At 31.8% G+C, this 25,461-nt stretch overlaps 1 protein-coding gene across 2 annotated transcripts in view; it reads right to left on the bottom strand.

Annotated features, from left to right (window-relative positions):
• The window catches only part of LOC149911313 (frequenin-2), a 201,170-nt gene that overhangs the window by 106,083 nt on the left and 69,626 nt on the right, over positions 1-25,461 (bottom strand). Inside the window, exons 1-2 of one of the 2 annotated variants that reach the window (XM_090105297.1) lie at positions 14,322-14,409; positions 9,616-9,775 (exon numbers count right to left, since the gene is read on the bottom strand). In XM_090105297.1, coding sequence (XP_089961423.1) covers positions 9,616-9,679 — 64 coding nt within the window. In that variant the 5' untranslated portion in view covers positions 9,680-9,775; positions 14,322-14,409. Of the gene's footprint in view, positions 1-9,615; positions 9,776-14,321; positions 14,410-25,461 lie in introns of those variants that run through there. The other variant, XM_090105288.1, reaches the window with a different exon arrangement.

The raw sequence follows: 25,461 nt of genomic DNA, 5'->3' as shown, positions 1-25,461 counted from the left end.
GTCGCAATTTCGATAAGAACGCAATACAATGATTAATCTCATTAATTATTTACAGGATTACGAAATATGATTAACATGAAGCAAGCTGCTATGCAAATATTTTGGTTCTTTTACATAATTCGTTAGTAATATGTTATTATGTTATCTGTGGTAATATCACGAAGTAATTAGCACACGTTGGCTAATTAAATTAATAATTTATTATCAATATGTTATAGAATAATTATTATCTAGAAGAGAGTTGAAAGAATGCATAATTCATTGATGTTATAGGCAATGGGGTCAAATGTCACTCGTTTTGACACACACACCTGCACACATGCACTCATTTACATGTGTCAACCTACACACACACGCATGATCAGCATATTAAGGCCTTTGATTTAACATATGAATATTCAATGGATAGAATAAATTTAATAGACAGTGTTTGTTTTACAATGTATGGTGTAAATAATCTTAAAGGAAAATAACAGTAAATTGGATTACGATTATTATTTATTTATTTACTAGCTGTGTCCCGCGGTTTTAGCCGCATTGCTTCGCTCCTGTTGGTCTTAGCGTGATGATACAGCCTATATAACCTTCCGGGAGAAAAGGGCTATCTATCTAACACCGAAATATTTTTTTCAAATCGGACCAGTTCCTGAGATTAGCGTGTTAAAACAAACAAATAAACTCTTCAGCTTTAAAATATTATTATAGATTTATTTATTTCAACTTTCACTTGTCTATAGCTTTGCGACACAGAGCAATACTGTGATCTGTCAGGCTGACTTTTTTTGCAACACTTCAAGAAGATCTAGATGGAAAATCTAACCCAGGACTTGCAGGTTTGATTATAACTTGTCCCTTACTACGATATACCACTAGTAAATCATAATGAAAATAGAAAGTTTTAAGTTTCGAACATAAAGTTCTCTATGCTTATACATTTTTAATGTTCTTTCTTGCGAAAACTTGCCAGAAAGTAATAAAATATTCATTCAAAATATAATCTAGAAATTATATTTTGAAATCTAGAACTAGACTTAAATGTTACATTTTGTAAAAGTCTTATAGATTTTAGAAAATTACTTTATTTAAAAAAGGCTTCCTAATTATATAAATACACTGTTAATTTGATTCATCAGTTTTAGTGCCGAGCACACGTGTCAGAAGTGAAACTTCTTTGGTGAATATCGTCGCGTTACTACATGACGTGACGGTATTGCCATGACGCGACCTTAAAATTTTACTCTCAACGCGTTCAAAGTTTCACTTCAAAATATTTAAATTGTTTTTATTACTGATTCGCCTGAATATTGCTCAGTCAGTATAATGCAGTAATACAATTCAATGTTTGTCAATAACAATAACAATGGCGGTAAAAATATATTTGGTAATATAAAAATTATACGAAAACATACAACTACGTCTCAAATAATTTTTGATAAACGTACCCTCTGATCTTGTTTTTCTTTGATCTTCAAAATCTTTGATAACCACTTAACATAATGTTATAGTACAAGCCATGTGATTTCGATTCACATGAATTCACATGACATTGTTATGTTGTTGTGCCGAAGTACTAAAGTAGGTCAGAACCTACCTATAAAAGGGATGTTAATTTATATTTGACATCCAAAATATTTCTTAAAACTGTTGCCTATTTGACTGTTATAACTGGGTTACCTATCTTAATCTCGAATTTTAATATTCCGAATATCATAATCCAGAAAACGTCTGGACATTTTTTCATAACCCCGAATTTTAAAATTTCGAAGTTTTGTTTGCCATATAATCGCAACTCCGAATTTCATTTGCCCATTTCTTTATTTGTACGACGTTTTACAATCCAGACGAATGAGTTCCAGACATACGAAATCTAAATGCACAAAATCCACAAAATCCATTTTTGAAATTCCAATAAACGATATCCAGCAAAACGAAATCCTTCCAGGGGGTCGCAGCACGAACCTAACCTAACCTTCTGAATAGATTATATATTTCAGAAATTAATCTTTAGACGTGGTTTTATAATTCTGACTCCCTTAAGTATGATGGAATTTTAAATAAGTATATTTTGCAAAATTTTTAATTGATAAGCGGTTTTTAATTTAAGCGTGTATTTTTTATTCGGAACGCCCATATATTGTACTAAGTTGAATAGCAGGCAGTTGTTTAACATTATAAAAAACACAAACTCCATAAGAAGGAAATTATATTTAATTTAAAAATAGATGCGGTTTAAAATAGACGAACTTTAAAATAGAACTCCGTAATAATGAAATGCCTACTCTATTTTCTTTCAAACGTCTAGAAACATTACGTAATGCGCTCTGCATTGACGGCAGCACAACAAAAGACCGTGTCTTCCTTCACCCGCTTGAAATTCATGTTATTTTAACTTAGTTTTAAAAGTCATTATTTGTTTTAGAAATAATTGGTTCTTGATTTATTTTTTACGAAAGTTTTACTTGTAGACTATATGGAAATTTCAGGCTTCTCGGCTATTAATACTTAGTCTCTATAGGTACAGAAAAATTTCTTCTCTGTATTTTTTGTATAATCAATTTCATAAAATTCGATTAAAAAGTGAATTTATTAAATTTTACTTAAAAAAGCTCTCTAAAGAGCTTTTGATTATAATACTGTGACAAAAGTATAAAGACCTTAAAGGTTAAAGGAATATTAAGTAACTGTTTCACTATATCAATATTAATTTATAAATGACTTGTAAAATGGTAAGGTATAAAAACAGCTAAAACCAAAATTTTATTAAGGGCGTTATACGGGCCTTCCTATTCGGCGTATACGGGTGAGATAAAATCACACGTTCATGTATTATATTCTTCGAAGCTTCCCATTATTTCAGCGTAAAACGAAGTTGTTTGCAGCATTGAATAACACATCTAAATTATTACTTACGTGTCTTATTCTACATCATTTTTCTTTTTCAGCGCCTGACTAAGTTATAAAGCTCTTATGCAGTAAACAGGGAGTGCTATATTTTTCGGTAGGCGTTCAATTTTCATTTAGGAAGGATGAACGGGATGGGCGCCCGCCCATAAATTTGACGTATCAATAAATAATTCTCACATGAATAATTTCTGTATCCGAAATAATTGTGTTAATGGAAATCATATGGAAATTGATTTTTAATATCACATTAAAATTCAACTGTAGGTATTGTGTTTATATAAAATATTAATCTCATCGATACTATCCCGATTAAGAACAGGATTTAAAATCCATTACTTTAAGTAATCAGTACTGTAGTCATGTAATTTTTTTAATTATTTTTTATGTTGGATTGAAAGGTTTGATTAACAGCGTATAAATTCGTGACTGTGGCGTGATGTACTTACACGAAATTGTCTGCAAATGTAAAAAGTAACGATGTATTTCAGTAATATCAAGTAAGAGGGTATAAAAATGCCTCGAGGCCACACCTAAATCGGATACAAAGTGCATGAATGAAATATATTTACGACCGCGTTCCTCCGTCCCCTAACTTGGCCCATTTACTATTCAACATAAAACTTTTACCGTCAACTTCGCTCTATTATATATTTATACATTCTGGTCAAGATGCCTTCGTCAGTCGTATTACGATGTTTGGAAAATGTTAAGACTGTGGAGGAAGATAAGTAAATATAGAGTCATATTAGTTTGCCGCATTTTTATTGGATTTTTTGTGGAGTACGCAGTATTGATAGATGAACTAAAAATACTTTTCAGAGAAATATTTCAAATGAAACTGGTACCTAGTTTTGATATACGTACTACATACTAAAAATGGGAATTAGATAGACTGTCATAATACAGTCTGTTTTTAGCAATCGATAGGCGTTCGTTTCTAAATTACACAATTTATAATTTCCTACATATTATGGTATACCTACTACTAAACAATTTACTTTTTATTGGAAATTGGTTTCACATCGTATCGAACCCTTCTACCGGAACTGCTTTTAAATATTTCGCTTCAATTGAAAATTAAATATTTAAACTTTCACCCAAGTCGAAATTTTCGTTAAGTACATTGGAAATTTATACAGTCGCCTGCATAGATAAGAATGGGTTTCAAATGGGATCGTTGGCTGGTTTTATATAGCTATATTGTTTGGGAATTTATTTAGGGGTTTTATTACTGTACATTTTTTCCAATTCTTGTAGTACCTAAATTTATTTGGGCCTTCTTATTACAAATTATTACTAGTTTCTTCTCGATATTTATATAAACGACAACAGCTTCCAATGCGATTTAGGGGCATGAAAAATATGTACATGACATGCTCATAGAATTGTATAAAAATTTGTTCAGCCTTTTCGGAGGAGTATGGTAACATGACAATTTTAGATATTTATTTGATAAAATATTTTCATTCTTATTAAAATTATACTTTCACATCTATACATCTATACAAATATTATAAAGAGGAAAGGTTTGATTTTTTGTTTGTTTGTTTGTTTGTTTGTATGAATTGAATAGGCTCCGAAACTACTTGGCAGATTTGAAAAATTCTTTCACTATTGGAAAGCTACATCATTTCTGAGTGACATAGGCTAGGTTTTATCCCGGAAATCCCACGGGAACGGGAACTATGCGGGTTTTTTTTTTGAAAACGCGGGCGAAGCCGCAGGCGGAAAGCTAGTATTTAATAACTTTATTTTTAGCGCATAAAACGTTACTCCTACATAAGTTAGGTAGTAGCAGTTACTAACGTTCTAGGTCTTGACACAGATACCCCTTCAGGCTTTATCATATTTTATTTCGTCGAAATAGTAAAACCTGACATTTAAACTAAGTATGCCGGCTCGATTACCCACTTTTTCCATTAAACATGTCATGTTAACCTCGTTTGCGGAACAGCTAGTGCAATTTATACATTGGTTTATACATTGGTCTCTGTGAGGGTAGATTCTGAATTTTCGACTTGTAAGCTTTAGTTTTACCGGCCAATAAATCATGGATTAAATTGATGTGGGTAACGGTGCTTTTTGTTTAAAGGTGGCGAAATTGAAGGGAAAATGTGAATCATACTTCTGTTGAATACCTTTTGATTTGATCGCCAATTATGAATGTATTTTTTATTTCGTCCCGTTTCTAATTAGGGGTTAAATAAGCATGGATGGTGGATTAACACTTTCCTATATTGTATTTTAGTGCAGATGTCACTGAATGTATACATTCTAGAAATTAAAACTGTCTATATTTTCGTTTTCGTTCAAATCATAATCAAAAGTTTCAAATACAAATACAGAACTTGCCTCTAGATATAATCCCAAAGCGAATCAAAGTTTTCGGAATATTTGGTTATTATAAAGCTTATTGTATAATGTATATCTCTTCTTTAACTTCATTCATACGGGTATACTCAGAATTGGTTTGATATTCATATTATCAAAGGCTTCAAGCCCACACGACGCCATAAGAAGATTCTTGATTCAGATAAGTTCCCCACTGAACAATTAAGAAGCGTCTGCCAATAACTCATATTTATAGTGCAATAAATTGTAATTACATAATCTGACATCCATTGTCAGCTGACATTATGCGATTTTGATACGAGCTCTGGGTCGTGATGTTATTGTACAATTTACGACTCTCCGCCTCGTAATGTTTTAGCTAATTAAACAGAAGCTCTGTTAACTTTTATATTATTGTTATAGGTTGATCATATTGGTTTAGATCTTTAGTAATTTGTGTTATTGTATACATATTTGATGATTTTATAGGTCTTTAAAGACGTTCCAAAACTACTAATAAAAAAAGATAAAAATACTTAATTTGATTTAAAGTGTCGTTTATTGAAAAAGCTGGATGAATTTAGTCTCTTCAATCGCAATTAAATTTCTCGTAAAAAAATTGTAAACTTAAAAAGTAGAGTAAGTGTAAATAACAATGTAGAGTTATTTATAGATTAAAACAATCTTGCAGTTCCTTGCCTATTACTATTCTTGGTAGAAATGTAGCCTTTCAAATTTGATATGAAATACCCGTAGAATGTAATGAAGAAGCTAAAAATCAGGATAATTAGCCCATCCCTACCACATGCCAAACCCACATTGTCAAATTAGTTGAAAATAAAACACTGATCTTCTGTGATACCTTTCCTGGTACACTTCTCAAAAACATTTCCTACTCCTTCAACCTTCAAACGCAACCTTGTTTCCACATAGACAAGGTTAAAATCCCCTCAATTTCCACCCGTAACCAAGCAATACAAATGCACCACACCTATAAATATCAGCAAGAATATCGGTAGCACGATTAATATCAGTTTCCTGAAGGTGTGCTCACTTCACTGCCTCGAAGCACGCAGGTCAATTCATGAATCAGTAATTGTCAACAGAATTGCGAAGCCAAACAGTAAATTGCTTTATGTCACTTAGAGGTATTAACCGCTTTGATGGTGATAGACGTCTGGTCCTATTAGGTAATAGATATTATCACACAGAGTTATAGGTTCGCAAAAAGGTAGACATTTTATTATTTTAGTTAGGTATAGAGTAGATTTGATATGAAACTTCTTTAGGCGTTGAGAGTCAAATGTCACGTCATGAAGTACGACACACGACGATATCTTTAAGGGCCGATTTTTCAATGCTTGGATGAAATCGATAAAACTTATCCGTCCAATAAAGTATTACACGATAATATTAAAATGTCACGTAAACTGTCAAATACGGGCAATTAGAATACGTTTTTAAAATTGTTATTTTATACATTACTAGCGGCCCGCCCCGGCTTCACCCGTGGTACATATGAAAAATAGATTTTGGCCGATTCTCAGACTTACCCGATATGCACAGAAAATTTCATAAGAATCGGTCCACCCGTTACGGAGGAGTATGCAAACTAACATTGTGACACGAGAATTTTATATATAAGAGAAGAGATTCGACGAATAAGTTTTAACCAAGCATTGAAAAATCAGCCCTAAGTCTTGCCAATGTGCAATCAATGTCCAATTCACTTCTAACACGTATTTTTAATGAAAGGGAAGCGATCTCGCCTGCTAGTAAGCGAAGATGTGGCCTAAGATAGAGCGCGATTTCTTAGAAGGTACCAGTTCACTTTTGTCTTGAATAATTATTATATAACATATGAAAGATTGTAATAATAAACCTTGTACTGAAGAATACCTGACACAATTTATTATTAACGATTAGGTGACCTGGTTAACATTCAACTATTACAATAATGATTTAAATTTCCGATACTGATTATGTTGCTAACCAGTTATGCCTTAACTATTACAAATATGAGCATCTAAATAAGCAAAATCCGTCCAGTAATTTCGACGTTTAGTGAGACAAACGAACATCAATTGAGATATAGTACATCGTTTTGGCACAACTAAGAGTTATAAAATACCCTAGATCAATAATTCTAATTAGGCTAAAAGCTTAAAAATAGTCGAATAGCTGAAGAAAAGTAAACTCTTTTCGGTAATAAAGTATCTTCTGAATAAAAATTCATCATATAGAGCGCATGTTCTTATTCTTTTTTTATAATAATAATTAAAATTAAAATAATGTCAAAGAAGTTAGATATCATAAAGAAATATCTTTATTACCAATCTAAGTACGTATTATATATTCTCAAATTGCAATATATATTATTGAAACATGTATCCTATAATTCAAAGAATTAAACAAGTAAATTGAGAGCTTACAGTTGAAACAATATAATTCCTAATTCCCGATAGAGGCGACATAACTTGGTTACACAGTAGGCTGGTTACTTATTGCTTCGGAAAGGAAATCGATCGATAAAAGATATTGCTGTACAACTGCTTTCACACCGGGGAATAGGAGATAGATTTAAAGTTCATTCTCAATATTGCTCTTTTTATATAAAAAGCGGAAAAAATTGATTTCATCATTTTTACATTAGGTACTGAGGACGTGTAAAATAAATTTTATATCAATAAAAAAAAAATGTTGTGTGGTTTTATGAAACCACGGTAAAAGTGAAACTGTTCGAACGGTTCCGAACACTGCTTTGTGTAGCGCATGTCGCGTGGCGGTTGGCTGTCGAGTAGGTATACCTACTCGGCAGCCGCGATACACGCGACATGCGCTACACAGACCAAAAAGTTTGAGACGATGTAATAAAAGTTTCACTTTAAAAAGTTTTAACAAAAGAATGTTATGTTGTGTTTTGATTGTATCTTTCTTTATTAATTTACTATTAATTTTGTTTTCAATATACAAGCCTATATATTGTGTGTAGGTTCATGGTTCATTAATTAGTAATGAGTCAAAAGGATAAATAACACGAAGTATATTAAATATTTATATAACTGGTCATAATATACATTTTTAACTAATGTATACAGTAAGCGTTTCGATTTGATTTGAAATAATAATCTCTACAAACAATCAGAAATTGTGTTTATCAAAGGAATTAGTTCTTTACGCGAAATGTGACAATTTTTCCTTTATACACGTCCTAGATCTAAAGATTTTGTTGAGGAGTACTTATTATTAATTGAAAAATACCATACGTAGGAAAATAGCAATTATAAAATATTTAGCAACCGATTATTATTGTAGATAAACTATGTTGGTGCTTGGTTTCTATGGTGTCAGCTAAACCTTTAACCTTTTACTTCATCATGACTGTATTTTAGAAAAAATATTATACATAATATTTGATTAAATAAAAAAGCGAATTTTAATTCAATTTATGATTATTATTTTTTATTCTAAACCTGATTCTAATGAGAGTAGGATGAATATAAACTCTACATTTACCTTAAGTGTATAATTACTCAGTCTTAGCAGATAAAGTTTGTGTACGCATGTGGCAATCTCTGGAACTACTGATTTCTAAAATTCTTCCACAAAATATCTGATCATATTATACGAACTAAATTGGAACTTCACACATTATATTGCAATTTGCCACAAATTTAATAGAGAGTATAATTTAATAATTTAATATACCTAAGTATAATAATTTAATAGTTCATGTTGATTTTGCGCATTATATCATATTGTTACTGAATAATATATTGTATTCTGTTTTAATATTCATTAAATTCATTCCAATATTATTGTATATCACATCATTATTGGTATCCAATGACCGTAACGTCGTTAACCTGATGTGCCGACATGACCTACTCGATTAATCAACCATTTGTCCCGTATTAATATTATGAAGCATACCTATGTGTGTTAAATTATTCATTGTTATAGTAATAGGTTAGAATATTAAAAATCACAAGGCCTAAAAATTATACTTTTGACATTCCATCATCTAATGAATCAGTTCGTGAAATGCTAGCAGATGCTTAGCAATTCCTTCATTTTTCGTAAGATGACAATTTTCTTTCTTATCTTACGACTTTTCATACAAATAAAAAACGGTAAGTAAATGAATTCTTTTTCTTACTGGAAATTTATACTATAAAGTATTATATTAAGTGGCTTCTGTTTTCCACTTCGAAGAAGATTCATAATAAGATCCTATTATTAATTATTATTCACCGAAAGTGACCATTTTAACTCCGCTGGTCACATACGCTAAAATCCACCTATAGTCAACCTTTAGATAACGATATGATCTTTGACGTATTATTAAATATGTTATGTAGATTAAACTAAGGTACTCACAGTATGTGGCATTGGTGAGCCGGTCAATCGTGTCCTGCTTTAGTTTAGAATTCTTCTTGCCCATTTTTGCTGGTTGTTTTTTCTGCGATGGAAAAGCTACGATGTAAGCGCCACTCGAGGTGACGTATTACATATTATTCCGTCGCTGAGCTGCTTTCACCTGTAAGAAAATAAGTATTAAGAAACTGCAAAACCTCTCTTAAGTGCTACTGAAAAATAGGTTGTGGAATATGCTTAAAATATTCCTAAATAATGATAGTCGAAAGAGTTATGACCCGTTAGTTAACGAGCGTATGATAGGCAGTAGGGTTGAATTTCATAAACTTTAAAACTATTGAAACGCATTTGAAAGCTCTATTATTCCTTGACACTTGATATTGGGATTATGGATAGTGGTGTGATTAATTTTAGTAAATAAATCAAGCACTTTGTTGTAGGAAGATAGTCACTTTATTTATCTTCAAATAGAGTATCGAAGGTATGTCTTTACACTTTGAAGGTACAATATGAACTAACTCTTAAAGCTAAAAGATTTAACTTATTGTGTTAAATAAGGGTCTATTCAACAATCAACATTACACTTTTATTTATGACCGTGTTTGGCTATTTAGTTTCTTTACTACATACTAAGAAACTATAATATAAATCTTCACAAGTTGTGAACATGTGTTACTCAAATGACGTGGTGCTTACAGGGCTTATAATTAGTTTACCAAATGTTTACGATAAGAAAAAGGTCGACGATAATAAATAATACTTGAAAATGTCGAAATAAATTATAGCTTTAAAAAGGAGAAACTTTTGTATATAAACTCAATATTTCAACACTTGATATATCCAGGAATGATATATATTTTTTACTAGCTTTCCGCCCGCGGCTTCGCCCGCGTTTTCAAAGAAAAACCTGTTCCCGTAGGATTTCCGGGATAAAACCTATCCTATGTCCTTTCTCGGGTATCAAAATATCTATACCAAATTTCATGCAAATTGGTTCGGTAGTTAAGGCGTGATTGAGTAACAGACAGACAGACAGAGTTACTTTCGCATTTATAATATTAGTATGGATGGAGTTCCATTCCGGGCCAATAAGGACCTTGACCTTGAATGGTTTTTCGATAAACTGGGACTTAGAAAGAATATTATAGAAGATTAATACCTTGATAACTTGAGGCAAATATATTATCTTACATTGAGTTGACGTCGACAAATACCTATTTAGCAAATTCGGACAGGAATGGGATTGACCGATAATTAGTTTTCGTCAATAAGGCCAAATAGAAGTCACGATAATAAACTTTGCTATAATAGAATATTGGATAAACTATTTTTCATGTCGATATGTATTATATTAGCGAAAAAATATTGATACGAAATTAATTACGTTCGTTATAACGAGATAATTAAAGAAGAACAAAAGGAGACGACAATGTTTTTCTATCAGAGATATCAATTATTTTTCTGTGTTATGTCTACAACTAACAGCGTACCTAATTGGTACAAAAACGAGTCTAAAACAAAACTGCATGAACTGTAAATGATAATAAGAAAAGCATTGTATTTACTAGTTATATTTTATATTCTAGAAACAAATCAAACTACTTTTTTCATCTAATAAAAACATACTATAAACCTTTACATCCCACGGGATCTTGGGATCGCTTTTCACTCGTATACCATAGAAGGGTGATCGCAATGTTGTCGATAAAAAACTGCCAACGAAACAAATATGAAAAGCATCCCTGTACCACCCTGTACCGTCTATTCTCCTTAGAGGCAGGGCTTCACTTTTCTATACAAAACTTTATCAGAGATGACAGATGCATCGTCTATTCAATAGTCAACAAGCCCGCGAAAAGTTACACAATATAAGTTTTGTCTGGCAACTGAAATACGTCGAGGGAGTAATATTGGAAGTAATTTATGTGGCTCAAAGGACAGAACTGTTGACACGACAGAGCGGGGTCCCTAGAATATTGTCACCATGCCAGTCGACTATGAAGTGTGAAAAAAATTTTGATCTTTGCGTATCTTTCAATGAGTTTTTGTGGAAGTTTGTTTTGTGGCCAGAACATTATCAAATCAGACGATGTCTTATTGATCATTTGGTGTCAATGCTTAATACTTTAATGTATTTGATAAGGTGGAAACTTTGCCTATAAAAATCGTTAAAATTTTAATAGTAATGAAACAACATTTATCTATTAGAAATGCATAAGCTAATAAATGGTTATCATAAAAATAAAATGAACTCGCATCTATGGATGTTTTAAGTCCGCTATCAATGCAAAAAAGGGTCGTAAAAAGTTTAGGTACCTAATATATATCTCACTCGGGATTATACATTTTTATCCACATTCCTGCGGTCGTACCCTTAAATTATGTTCTTTACATGCATATATTCTGGCAAAAATGTTCCTACTCAAATAAACTCGCGTGGTAATACTGTTAAATAAAAACGTAATCGTATTTGTATTTTGTAAGAAATGTTGGCAATCGAAAATGGATGCGTGTTTATAATATTAAAGTTATTAAAATGTAGAGTGTTTTCCAATAGCAAATAGCATTACAAGGAAAGGAAGATGTTGGGATCTATGTATTTCAACATGCAGTTTAATAATAATCATTTTATTGACATATACAATAACAAACGAACATGTAGTTTAAACTAAATAAATTTCAGATTCTTCCTTTCCTTGAGTCCAGCGTTGCGAATTTAAAGCGACGATCGAGCAATATTGTTCATACAAATAAACTGTTCTTTAAAATTTGTATGACCCCTATTGCCGACCGTCACTTTCTATTGTTCTTCCACTATCCGTTGTTTTACAATCTTGACGTGAAATCTTGAAGGGACAGTGCGCGCACGAGCAACTTTGTCTCCGCAACTTTTTTGTCTCCGCAACTATTTTGTCTCTCCCACCCATGGGCTAGTATGAAAGTGCGCGCACGTAGCGACGCAACTCCCCATACAAATTGATGGGAGAGACAAAATAGTTGCGGAGACAAAGTTGCTCGTGCGCGCTGGCTCTAAGATCATTGCTGACACATTTTAATATTCTCTTCAAGCCATCTTCAAGCCTATTTACGTAGAATTTTTGATGGATGGATGGATTTAATATGATAAAACGGGTTTTTTTACAATATTAAAAATTGTTCAATGTGTAACGTAGGTATAGTTTCTAACTTTCTTGTGCTAATTTAATTGTGCATCGGCGTTTAAAAGACGACCTAATATGTTACGTGTAGAGAAATGATTGTAAGATTTCTTTGTAAGAGCAGAGGTAGCTGACAATATATATCACCATTCAATTATTATCTATTAATATGTATTGCTCGCGAATTTATTGGCTATTTTTTTCAAATACCACACAATCGCTTTGTAAGAATACAGCGGAAACCAACCCACACGAAAAATCAAATAAAACCTACGCTTTTTCCATTAAAATAAGAATTGGAAAATGATTTCTTCATATGCGTGGAAAAAGTCACAGAAGAAAGATGGAGTCCTACTATAATAGGTATATGTCCCGAGACGCTATAAAAAGTTATGCGTTTTCCCTATACCCACCTTATTCATGCCTTGGCACATGCCACTAGGTTTATATTTAATCTTATAATATATAGCTGTAGATTCTACTGTTCTCCTGGAATATATTGTGTGAGCTTGATATTTGTTAGTTTTTATAGCATTTAAAACGCTTTATAAATTTAAAGCCTCGGAAAAGCGTACGACGCGGTTTCGCATTCCACCTCGTGAACGAATTTTTTATATTCTTTAAAAATTTATAAGTGTGAGCTAATTTATATTTCTGCATGTATGGGTATTTAGTAACGAGTAGGTCAGACGTTGATTACTACGGAATTTGAGTACCTCTTTTAATTATTTTGAAAAACACAAAACTTTCAAAACACGTATTGGACACAAAATAGTTTATAAATTGTAGACCAGTAGGCCTAATTACAATAATGCTGAGTATGTTTTACGATCTTTTTTGTCTTCAAACATTTATAGACTCAACCCAAAATGAGCAAAAGGTTTTCATCAAAATATGTAATAAATTATATTTTTATACCCGGGAGTTGGTAATAAGTAATTTTGGAAGCGCTTCTTGATTACAAGTCATAATCATTTTAGCTAAAATATTAATGAAACAGCCTGCAAACAAGCTTAAATTAAATTTTCGTATCCAATTAGTTAAGACATACGTCTAGTTATTAATTTCCACAGATTATTATCACGGCTTAGCTTGTCAAACTTTTATTAACTAATCTGTATTTTTATGAGTTAATAGTAGTTTTATGTTATTTGATTCTGTATTTTTAATTTTTATATGTGATAGAATATATACCTATATCAAACTTAGGTTTGAATTTGTGTAAGTGACCGTCTAAGTGGTCTAACCTAAGGTTTATAAGAACAAATCCAATGAAACCGTAATCCTGCCGTAGTAGGTAAGTAGAGGTGCAGGGTACTAGTAGGTAAAACTGATTAATTTTTTTTTATTAATAATGTTAAACCACAATCGCGTAAATCTGAATCATTTCTGAACAACCAAAGACAAGAATATCATAACCCAAAATAGTTGAGCATACTCCTCAAAGATGTCTAAACCTGACACGTACACCGAATCAAATGTAAGAAAAGTAGCTTGTTTGGAATAACAAGATAACTCTATGTATTCTACCTTTGTTTACTCTGATTTTACCTTTTCTTGTTCACATTATCTTCCAGGATAGAATGCACGTACACACTCCATCACACTAAGTGTGCGTACACACACGTTAATATTTTTATGCTGTACACGATTTTCCTTTCAATATCTGAAACGAGGGGAAAACGCTGCCGTTATTGTAAAATAATGCTTTTACTGTATACCTTCGCAATGCTTACAATACTTACTGTTTAAATTCTTCAATATTTTATACATGATGATAGTATTATGGCATTTCGCAAAGCAGAAAAAAAATCTTAACTTAAAAGGATTTTAAATACAAACAGCTACTCGCATTCAATGAAGATTCATTAAGAAACAATCCCATAAACCCTCTCTAATTGAAAATCTCTCAATTAAACAAAATAATAATTAAGTTTAAAAGTTAAGGAGTTCCATTTAAAATTCGGGAGTTGTCTCCTCTAACGATAAATTCTGCAGCTCAATTCAAATCGTAGATGGAGAGGTAAAACAAAAGAGATCTTGTTCTAAATAAGTTCCATTGAATCTTCAATTTATTATTATTCATATATACGATACTTTTCATACAACAATGGTCTATAAACGTAATGATAAAATTATATGTATTGTAACATGATATTACAGGTATATTGAATTATTCGTATTCAATTTCATAATTATGATAGCATTACAAACTATATTTAACTATAATTTTAATATAACATTGATGATACTAATTATACAAAAAGAACACATAATTACTTACCATTAATTTACATTATAATGTTATTTAATACTACAATTATAATTAGTAACAATAATATCGAATTTATTGTATTTGCATTTTTACAATTTACAATAACCTAATTGGATCCACAATAATTATACAGTAACTTACGAAATCTGTGCGTGTATTCAACTTTTGAAACTTTGTACACCTCGTAAACTTATTCTGAACTCAATTTGTCAACATCTGTGTTTTACAATTCAACATAAATTTCAATTTTAAGTCTCACTTTTAAAATTGACAAAATAATAAGCATAGGGTAAGGTAGTTTAGGTGTCAGGATAGTATTATACATAATAATATATACCCTAACGTATTATATGTCGCAGGCAAATTGTACAACTTCACTGTTTACAAACGGCTTCGTCAGTTTATAAACCCTCGGAATACAACAATTTGCCTGCTACATATACATCATTCAACGAACATGACGTGTCTACAGGAATAGTACCTACTCTAGCAAGAAAATATGAATAGAAGATCAATTCTAATAACAAAATAAAAGCCAAAATTACAAGCATTTGCGAAATCTGTACACAAAGTCACTAACTTTGATAGTTTAGGACACTATACACATAATACAGTATTACTGTAGCAAGCTAAGTCACGGATCAACTATTAAGCAAAGTCAAACAGAAATTTGACGCAAAAAGACCAACGTTTAACTTTGCCGGCTTCAGTTACATCGAATTGTATAACAATTTGCCCAACTACAAAGTACAAGCTGTTTACTTCACAATCTGTCAGTTCTCTTTGATTGTAAGATAAGCAAGTACTGTTTGCCAGGTGTCTGCGACTTCGTTGATCACAGTTTCTGTAGCAAATATTTCTATATACCTACTTAGTATTTTATATTTTCTTTCAGGTATTTGTTACAAATATCGTGTACATTTTTAATTTTTGGTAGCGTTACAGTCGCAGGTAATTTTTGTATCCCAATCAACCTTCACTTTTTATTATTTAATGGGCTAGAGGTTGATCTGGCAAGGCGGTTATTCAATAGGCGGATCCACATCACACATACACACAGTTCGTAGACCAGCCTAATGTTTAGAGGTAGTTAGAGGTGTTATATTACTAGCGAATTAACTTAATTATATAAAGAGTCTCATTAATTGGGTAATTTGAAAATATAATACGAGTATATCACCTAAAAATCTGTATAATTAACTTACTTGGCGAATTAAGAAGTACCGGGAATGACCGGGAAACAAGAGGAAGACTAAACAAAGGAGCGAGTAATCACTTTAACGATTTCCCGTATTAATAACACCCGACGTTCATATATTTGATAAGATTTGTGTATGTCTGTACGAGTAATTAATGTGACGACTACGTTGAGCATACGAACTAATTAACATTTAGTGACGGTAACGCAACAGTCATAAATCTGACGTTATTATACTACACTTCTAGATATATTACACTGCTAATTGAACATAACTTAAGCTTTGTAATTCATTGCGGCGATGCTATCAGTTTTACAGGCAATTACGGAATTTAAGAGCTTTCTCATTATGTTCGACTATGTAATGTTGACGTGCTGAAATATATCGACATTTATAGGAGATAGAGATGTTTAATTTCATATAATTTCTACGATTAAATGTTAGGATGATTACGAAAAACCGTGCGGTATATATTAATCTATTCCTTATTATGTTTGAAATCGATTTCTTTAATATTTCTTGGGTATCCTACATACCCAACGTTATTTGTTGGAAATTATTATTTCTCGACAAATAAGTTTCTTAGGGAACATAAAGCAGAAAAGATTGATGAAAGAAGGGCGTTGTATTATTTTTCACTAAGAATTACATTTAACATTACAATAGGGCGAAGGCTCTTTTGTTTTATCGAAACGAAACCATCTAAGGAGGTCATCATACTATTTGCTTCAATTTTGTTGAACTAGTAATTTGTGGAATTATATTTTACTAAACAAAAGCTTTCAAATTGGATATATTTTGTTATGTATTAAAAAATGTTTTGAGTGAAGGGATTTTTAATCACTTACAAACAACCTCTTCGCTGGCACAGAACAGTCTCTGGTAATATAATTTGTTTTTGAAGAATGTATAACCAAAACATAAAAGACAATCTAACGAAAATTGTAGTAAATTACAATTAAGCTGAATGGAACAGCTAGTCTTTAAAACAATCGAAAACAACATTTATAAACGCTTCAGTATGATTTGACTACTTCGTAAAACAACGGGCACCTGATTTATAGTCACTGTCACAACTCACTTGCCCTAAATCTTTATAAGTTATTTTCCCTTGAACGAGAAATATCGGGCGTCGCAGCGGAAAGCGTTCAGCTTGTAAATATAACTGGATTCGTGAAAATTTAATACAAACAGAAGTGAAATGAAACCGTCTCCTCAATAACTTGCAAAGTAACGCAAACAAACTGATTGTTTGTAAAATGTTGCTCTTATTTGCGAACTCGTAGGATTATTGAGAAATTGGCTGATTAGTTTCGGCCAGTGACAGCGAAGGCTCTGATGAGAAGTATCATGTTACTGGTAACCTGTAATATATTCATTTATCTTATCTTATAAATCATACTCTATGTAAGTTCTTAAAATACAAGAAGTTTTTAAGGATTTTTGTAATACATGCCCAGCACAAAAACAAAGTATTTATTCTTACAGTTAAAATATTAACATCTAGAATCTATATCATGCTATCATTCTAGGAAATGTAATTATAATATCATCTATTTTAAAATTGTTATTAAACAAGCCATTTGCAGTCGCATTTTTAATTAGTACCTTAATGAGAATGAAATTAATAGAGAATTATTTTAATATTTGTTCTGTTTGCGTAGTTATTTTAAACATAAAATATACGAGCTTCTAGATCGTGATTTTTAACCAATATTCCAATGAACAAAGACGTGTTTATTAAATATTTTTTTTAATAATCTATTTTTTGACTTTAAAATATATTAGCGTTGTACCAGGAAAGCCTGCAGAACTTTTTATGTGGATGATAAGCTTTGGTAATTAGTAATTACCTACCTATTATGACTAGCAGACTAGGATGGTACTCGCCAGGAGAACATTTATCTTATCTAGTTTAAAGAAGAATATGAACTATAATATGAACGCTTACCTTTAAAAGTTATAACGAATTTTTCTCAAATACGATATTTGTGAAGAGAAACCATTTTAGAGCCAGTTTAGTTTGTGTGCCTTCAGCTATGAACTAAGTTCAACAAAGACTAAATGTAAAGAATTTATGAAAAGGTCAGACTTTTTACTTGAATGGACCTTGATGCTCGATCTGTATAAAAAGATTGATTCATAAAGTAGAAATTTTCAGGGACGAATCAAACATTTTAAATCTGAAAGCACGTGAAGATTTTGCTCTAGTTATTAAGAATTAAGAAAGATTTTTTTTTTAATTATTTAAAGTGAAGCTGAGAGTCTTGGAAAGTTTTGAAATCTAAATAACGGAATAGAGAAAGTGACCAATAGCTAAAGCCATTGATTTTCTTTCTGACTTCAATTTAGGTACATATATTTGCTAGTTTTATAGTGTTTTCAATGCATTAATTATTGAAACTTTTACATCTCTTTTCTATAGAAATTGCTCATCAAGCTTATTTATCTAGAAGACAATTTTGCTGTCTTACAATTTATCAGAATACTTATAACGTCTTGGTTATATTATTTTAATTAAAGAAGCCACTTGCCGTCTTTGATCAAACCTCTGGGTATTTTATCGATTTCATTTCCTACGTATAATAACTAATACTTAAGTGAAAAGGAGCAGTCATTCTTGGAAATGGCATACAACTTATATTTCTATGTTTAATTATAATAATAGTAGTTAGTTATATTTTAATATTTTCCTCTTATAAATTTGATTTACTAATTATAATGTATTACAATAATCTCTTGCACTTAAATAAATATCGCGATGAAATATAAAACAACTATTCAAATAGTGTGGTCTCTGGAGAAAACATTTAAAATACATTTATATGAAGACTCGCTGATTATAATACACCAACATAATATATTATATTTAGATATCTATCAAATGTAAACCCTACTACATGTTATCTTTGAAATATTAGCATGAGCTCAAGTTTACGTAGCGTCACGTTCTTTTATGCTATGCCATCATATCTTCATACAACATTCTAGCGAAATCTGTACTTTTCTAGAAGAAACGACAAACATCTGTACGTCTTTTCTTTACAAAATATCGGTTAATAAAATATTTTCTGCTAAAAGTTAAGCATATAACCTTAGGTACTCTTATCACTTAGGGTTTGGCCGATTCTCAGATCTACCCATGGGCACACCAAATTAATGAGAATCGGTCCAGCCGTTTTGGAGGAGTATGGTAACTAATATTATATCACGAAAATTTTATATTTATAGAGAAAATACAGTAGAGATAAACTACGATAACATGGCGCGCCCCTCCAAATTACTGTTTCAATGTGTGTAGTGACATCTTTACGAAGGAGTTTGTATGTAGTTGTACGTATTCGTCTTTAGTAGGTACTTTACGTCCAGATTTGTTGGTCAACTAATCATAAGTTGCCGAGCGCCCAAGACAACGCACGTGTCGTTTTCATAGAATACGTCAGTGCAGCGCCATTAAGTACTAATAATAATGAGCGATTAGAGCGTGACTAGTCCAGTAACAAATCCGTGGATTTGTTTTTGTTTGACGGCCGTCTCATTACGCACACATGCGTTGTGAATCTTGGTGGTGCATTGTAAATACTTTCACAAATACTTTCAAAGGTTTTGAATTTTGGAGGGGCGCGCCATGTTATCGTAGTTTATCTCTACAAGGGAATACTATTTTGCATTTATCTATTAATTAATGATCACGAACGAAGCAAGACAATAGGGCAGTAATTTACGAATGTTTTGTAGTTCGTGTTCATTTATCTAATTCCAACTGCTCGTTGAATAAATCCAACTTTGCATTTGTCACTTCGCAAACTTTATTGTGCCGAAATTGTCGCGTTCCCACAATCTGGGGCGGCACGGCATCGTGACGTCACAGATACAATAAAAACCTTCGGATTAACATATAAACGACGGGGTCTGATTTCGCTAGAGGTGCGTTTTCGGCAATGCCACAGAGATTTGATGTGTGAAAACCCAATTACCTGTCGATAATTTATGAAATCAGTGCCTGTGTTTAAGGTAAATTGTATCTGTAAGCTATTTATATATGTTTTTCGAAATTTTTTCATGATAAACCATAAATTGGTTACTACATGGCCAACAATTGGTTTAACCAATTTCGTATAAGCTTTTTACAAGCTATTTCTGTTGAAATATACCAATGGAGGAATAGATAATAACCTTGTACTTATCTTCTTTATTTTCTATAATGCTGAAACTTTCTTGAAAGAGGCCAAGGCTGAACAATTTTCTTGAATATATCTTGTTAGCCTTACGACTTACTATCCAACCAAACGACACACGAAGAGTGTATATACTGTGCATTTGGTACATAATAGTATGAGATAATGAAACGAGGATTGTCTCAAATGCACGCGCCTTACAAGAATACTTAAAAGTTTCTGGTGTTGTGCAAACGCTGCACACCCCTTCAAAACAACGTCGCCTACAATGATTTAATAGACCTTATTATTACTTAAAGTAGCTTTCACATTTAAACTGTATTACAATTTTAAGCGAAATTATGCTTTTGTTTAATATGTTCCGTGTCGAGACGACATTTATTATGATTGTACATTTGTTCTTTGAATACTGGGCAATGAGAAAAAAAATGTATTGAGGTAATTATCGCATATGGTGCAAATTCTAACACTGATTAAGAAAGGCTAAAATTTTATGTAATGTCACTTTTGGGTTAAATGATAAATCTCGATAAATCCCACAAGAAAATTTAGCGATACATATACTAAAAGTTATCATTAAAATATTCGATTTAACACCTTCCTCGCTCTAATAAATTACAGGAAAACCAAAAGCAAAACGTTTACCTTAACATAGATGTACCTTCATAATCATGCGGTACCTTCTGTACTCAAGTGGGTGTCGCACTTGACCGTTTTTTTTAATTACTTTGAAAACGTAGCGTAGGTATATTTTTAATAGCAATTTAATCTCGGCATTGTGATTAATCTTTTTCAAGGGATATTCTCAAGCAGATTTTGCATAATTTTTTAAATTTAAGTAGATTATAATTACCACATCCTTGGTATATTTGTTTATGAATGATAGTTGAACTGTGATGTGTTTAAGCAGTATTACTTCCTGTGTAGAGCTAGATGACCCAAATAACTCTGTCATTTTTCCATACTAGAAATAATACTGCTTTAAGACGTCATGGTAACCCCCTTGGGTTCCATTTTTTGTGAGAGCTAACAAAGAAAGTCTCGGTCGCCAGGACACAGGAGGCTGATCACCTACTCGTGCGTGAAAGAAATCGATCAGCGTAATAGACATAATATATCTACTCCATACTCCACAAGGTGAAACTGTATTTCACAAAAAAAAACAGATTTTAAAATCCCCATACTTACTAATATTATAAATGCGCAAGTAAGATGCCTGTCAGTCTGTTCTTCACGCCTAAACCACTGAACCGATTAGTATAAAATTTGGTACCTACACAGTTAGTTTGAGACCTGAAAACTACGCGGGCAAATTCGCGGGCGGAAAACTAGTAAATAAGTATGGTAAGTCTATTTTACAAATTTTAATTCGGTACTCATTTTTAGAAGATTTCAACAGCTGTTGGATACCAACCAGTATCCACCCATGCCATTTTATGTGCATACATTTTCCAAACCTCGTAAACTTTATGATATGTTTTTATTACATAAAACGGATACTTGCAAAAATATTATTACCTTCCTTAGACTGCACTTAAGTAAATTTGGAATTATGAGAACACATAACTCAAATGTCATTGAAATAACATAAAAACTAATCATAAAAAGGTTTATATATACAGAAATATCATTTTCTTTGTTAACGTAGCCTATAGGTACTTAAATCCTGTTTTTCAAGATTCATTTCGTGAAATGATTTACGATTGACATACCACGACTTCAACGAATCACATTGTTATTTATTCATTCTTATTTATACTTAATATTATCAAGCTGAAGAGTCTGTTTGTTAGAACGCGCTAATCTCAGGAATTACTGGTCCGATTTGAAAAATTATTTCGGTGTTAGATAGCCCATTTATCGAGAAAGGCTGGCTATATATCCTCACGCTAAGACCAACAGGAGCGGAGCAATGCGGGTAGTACCGCGGGCCACGGCTAGTTGAAAAATACAAATTAACGAGTGCCTCTTGAAACTGCCATTCAATATGAAACAGCTAGTGTTGACAATAATTGGTATTAACAATGCAAAAGTTTCGTGAATGGGTGAGCTGAGAATAAGTCGTTTGTTTTAGTTTTCAATTAAAAGTTCGAATACTATAATATTTTCATGCGAGTAATTAGTTTGTACAGTTATAAACAATGTTTGGTTAATTAAGAATAGTGGTAAAAGTTATTTATTCAGTTCTGTAATGTTGTAGTCAGTAGTGGATAAATTAAATAATATTTTACAAGTATTTTTTCGTGCCTATGTAAGAACACCTATATAATTATAGTTTAGGTTTATCTTCTTTATTTGATTTTATTGTACCTATTATGGATGTAGCATTAACATGCTTGATAGTCATTTGATATTCCCAAAAATGAATGCTTTTTACTGTGATTTTATCTAAAATAGATTTTAGTAAAATAAAATAATTCTAGATGGTATTATTTTTAGCAGCTATTATTCTGGCATTGTTTTTTTGGTGAATGTTGATGGATCGTGGGCGGGAATAATATGCAAAGCCGCTGTATTGTTTGTATTTTGATTTCAATTTCGATACTTCACCTTTTACCGATTTATTTAGGCTATTTGGCTATTTACGTATATAGAGGTACATATGAAAAATACAACCTTATCTATTAGTAGCGATTTCTTCCTGACAAGAATGTCGAATTATTTATTTAGGAATCGCGATTAAAATCCGTTAAAGTATTTAATTTATAAATGTATGTGGGAATAGGATAAAATATTAAGATGTATTTCATAATAAGCTTTATTTTTAGTCTGTGTTTTTCTATTATTTACTCTGTGGATATGTTGTCTGTAGATTGATGTTTATCTATGACTTGACTTTGTGGCTCGGTACGAAAAAGAAATGGAGGATTGTTAAAAATGTATTTTTGTTCGGTGTCTGGGAAATAAACTGATTGGGCTAATTTGGCGTTTTTATTTACACCATCCCCACATAATTTGGGGGCTCGTCCGGGATGGTGGAATAAAGAAAAACAGCGGAAGATTATGATTGCGGTGATTAAACCAGATTAAGACTTTACGAATTATGAACTAAGAAGACTAAGATTTAAAGAAGCTTATGATTATACGATTACGACTTGAAGACTATATAAAACTTATTATTTACATTATTCAACATGCCGCCGAAACGACTATTAAAGGATGATGATGATTATGGTGAACCATCGCCGCGTATTTCCTTTACTGATTTAGAAAAATCAATGACGCCATTTTCGGGTGATGATGCTTATGGCGTCGAAACTTTCATAAAAGAATTTGAAGACGTTTCCTCTCTAATGCAATGGGGCGAATTAGAAAAACTCATATTTTCGAAGCGGCTCCTCACGGGGACCGCCAAGCTATTTTTACGTTCACTAAGTGGGACCACCACGTGGGATACACTTAAGTCTGAGCTCCGCGAGGAATTTGGTAAGAAGTTGAACAGTGCAACTGTTCACAAGAGACTTTCAACACGCCGGATGAAGGTGAATGAGACGCATCAGCAATATTTTTTACATATGAAGGAACTTGCAGTACTTGGGAATGTTGAAGATGAAGCCCTGATGGAATATGTCATCGACGGTATTAAAGACAGTGAGTCCAACAAAAATATTTTATATGGCGCTTGTAACATTAAAGAATTCAGAAAGAAGTTAGACATTTATTCAGAAATTAAGAAAAAATCATATTATTCACCTAATAAGATTCAAAGTAATTCAGTATCAAAGTCCATTGGCATGAAAATTCAAAAAACATTAAGAGTAAAGAGATGTTTCAATTGTGGAGATTTAGATCATGAGTCGCCTAATTGTACTAAAGGCATTAAATGTTTTAAATGCAACTTGTTTGGCCATAAATCAACTGAATGTTCTAAAAGTATAAAGAAGAGTTTGGAAATTATGTCAACTAAGAATAATATTGATGTGAGACCTTTTAAGAAGCTGAAAATAAACAATATTGATGTAGAAGCCCTGATTGATACCGGAAGCGATGCTAATTTAATAATTATGTCTTATTTTAGGAAGATTCAAGGTGAAAAATTGTTATCTTATAGTTCAGGAACCACAGAGACTTTAACTGGAATAGCTGAAAAGGAAATTTATACAAAAGGATCTTTCACAGCAAAAATTGAAATTGATGATTGTTATTTTGAAACTTTATTTTATGTTGTTGATGATGGCGCTATCCCTGTCAACATTATATTAGGAAATCCTGTACTGAAAGAAGTAGAAATCAATTTTAAGGCTGGAACTATCACTGCAACAAGAATATTACACCTTACAATGCTAGAGAATGAAAATGAAGATATCACAAATATTGAAAACAAAGAATATAAGAATAAAATACAGAATATTATAAAAGAATATAACCCCAAAAGATGTACTAAAGAATCAAATGTAAAACTTAAAATATTATTAACCGATGATGTACCAGTTTATCAGAATCCACGACGATTGTCACCTTTGGAGCTTAACATTGTTGACAAACAGATTAAAGAATGGCTTGATGAAGGAATAATAAAAACAAGTAAGTCTGATTATGCTAGTCCAATTGTGCTTGCAAAAAAGAAGAATGGAAACTATAGATTGTGCGTTGATTACAGGAAATTGAATAAGAAAATTATTAAAGAAAGGTATCCACTACCACTCATTGAAGATCAATTAGACAGATTAACTTATGCTAAAATGTTTACCTCGCTTGATTTAAAAAATGGATTTTTACATGTGAATGTTCATATTAATAGTCAGAAGTATACATCATTTGTAACACCACGAGGTCAATATGAATTTATTAAGATGCCTTTTGGCTTATGCACTGCTCCTTCTGTTTTTCAGAGATTTATTAATGACATTTTTCAGGATCTTATTATGGATGGTATTGTTCTATCATATCTTGACGATCTCATTTTACCATTTCAATCTGCAGAGGAAGGATTTGTTAATTTACAAAAAGTATTTGACAGAGCTGAAGAGTATGGTTTATTATTTAACTGGGATAAATGTTATTTTATGCAAAAAAGTATTAATTACTTGGGTTATATT

The sequence above is a fragment of the Colias eurytheme genome, chromosome 1 (assembly GCF_061535395.1).
Source record: "Colias eurytheme isolate Ceu_HAF_F1 chromosome 1, ilColEury1 Martin Lab GWU primary, whole genome shotgun sequence".
Classification (NCBI taxonomy): Eukaryota; Metazoa; Arthropoda; class Insecta; order Lepidoptera; family Pieridae; genus Colias; species Colias eurytheme.
Note: the sequence above shows the minus strand (reverse complement) of the source record. Positions and strands in the feature narration are given on the sequence as shown.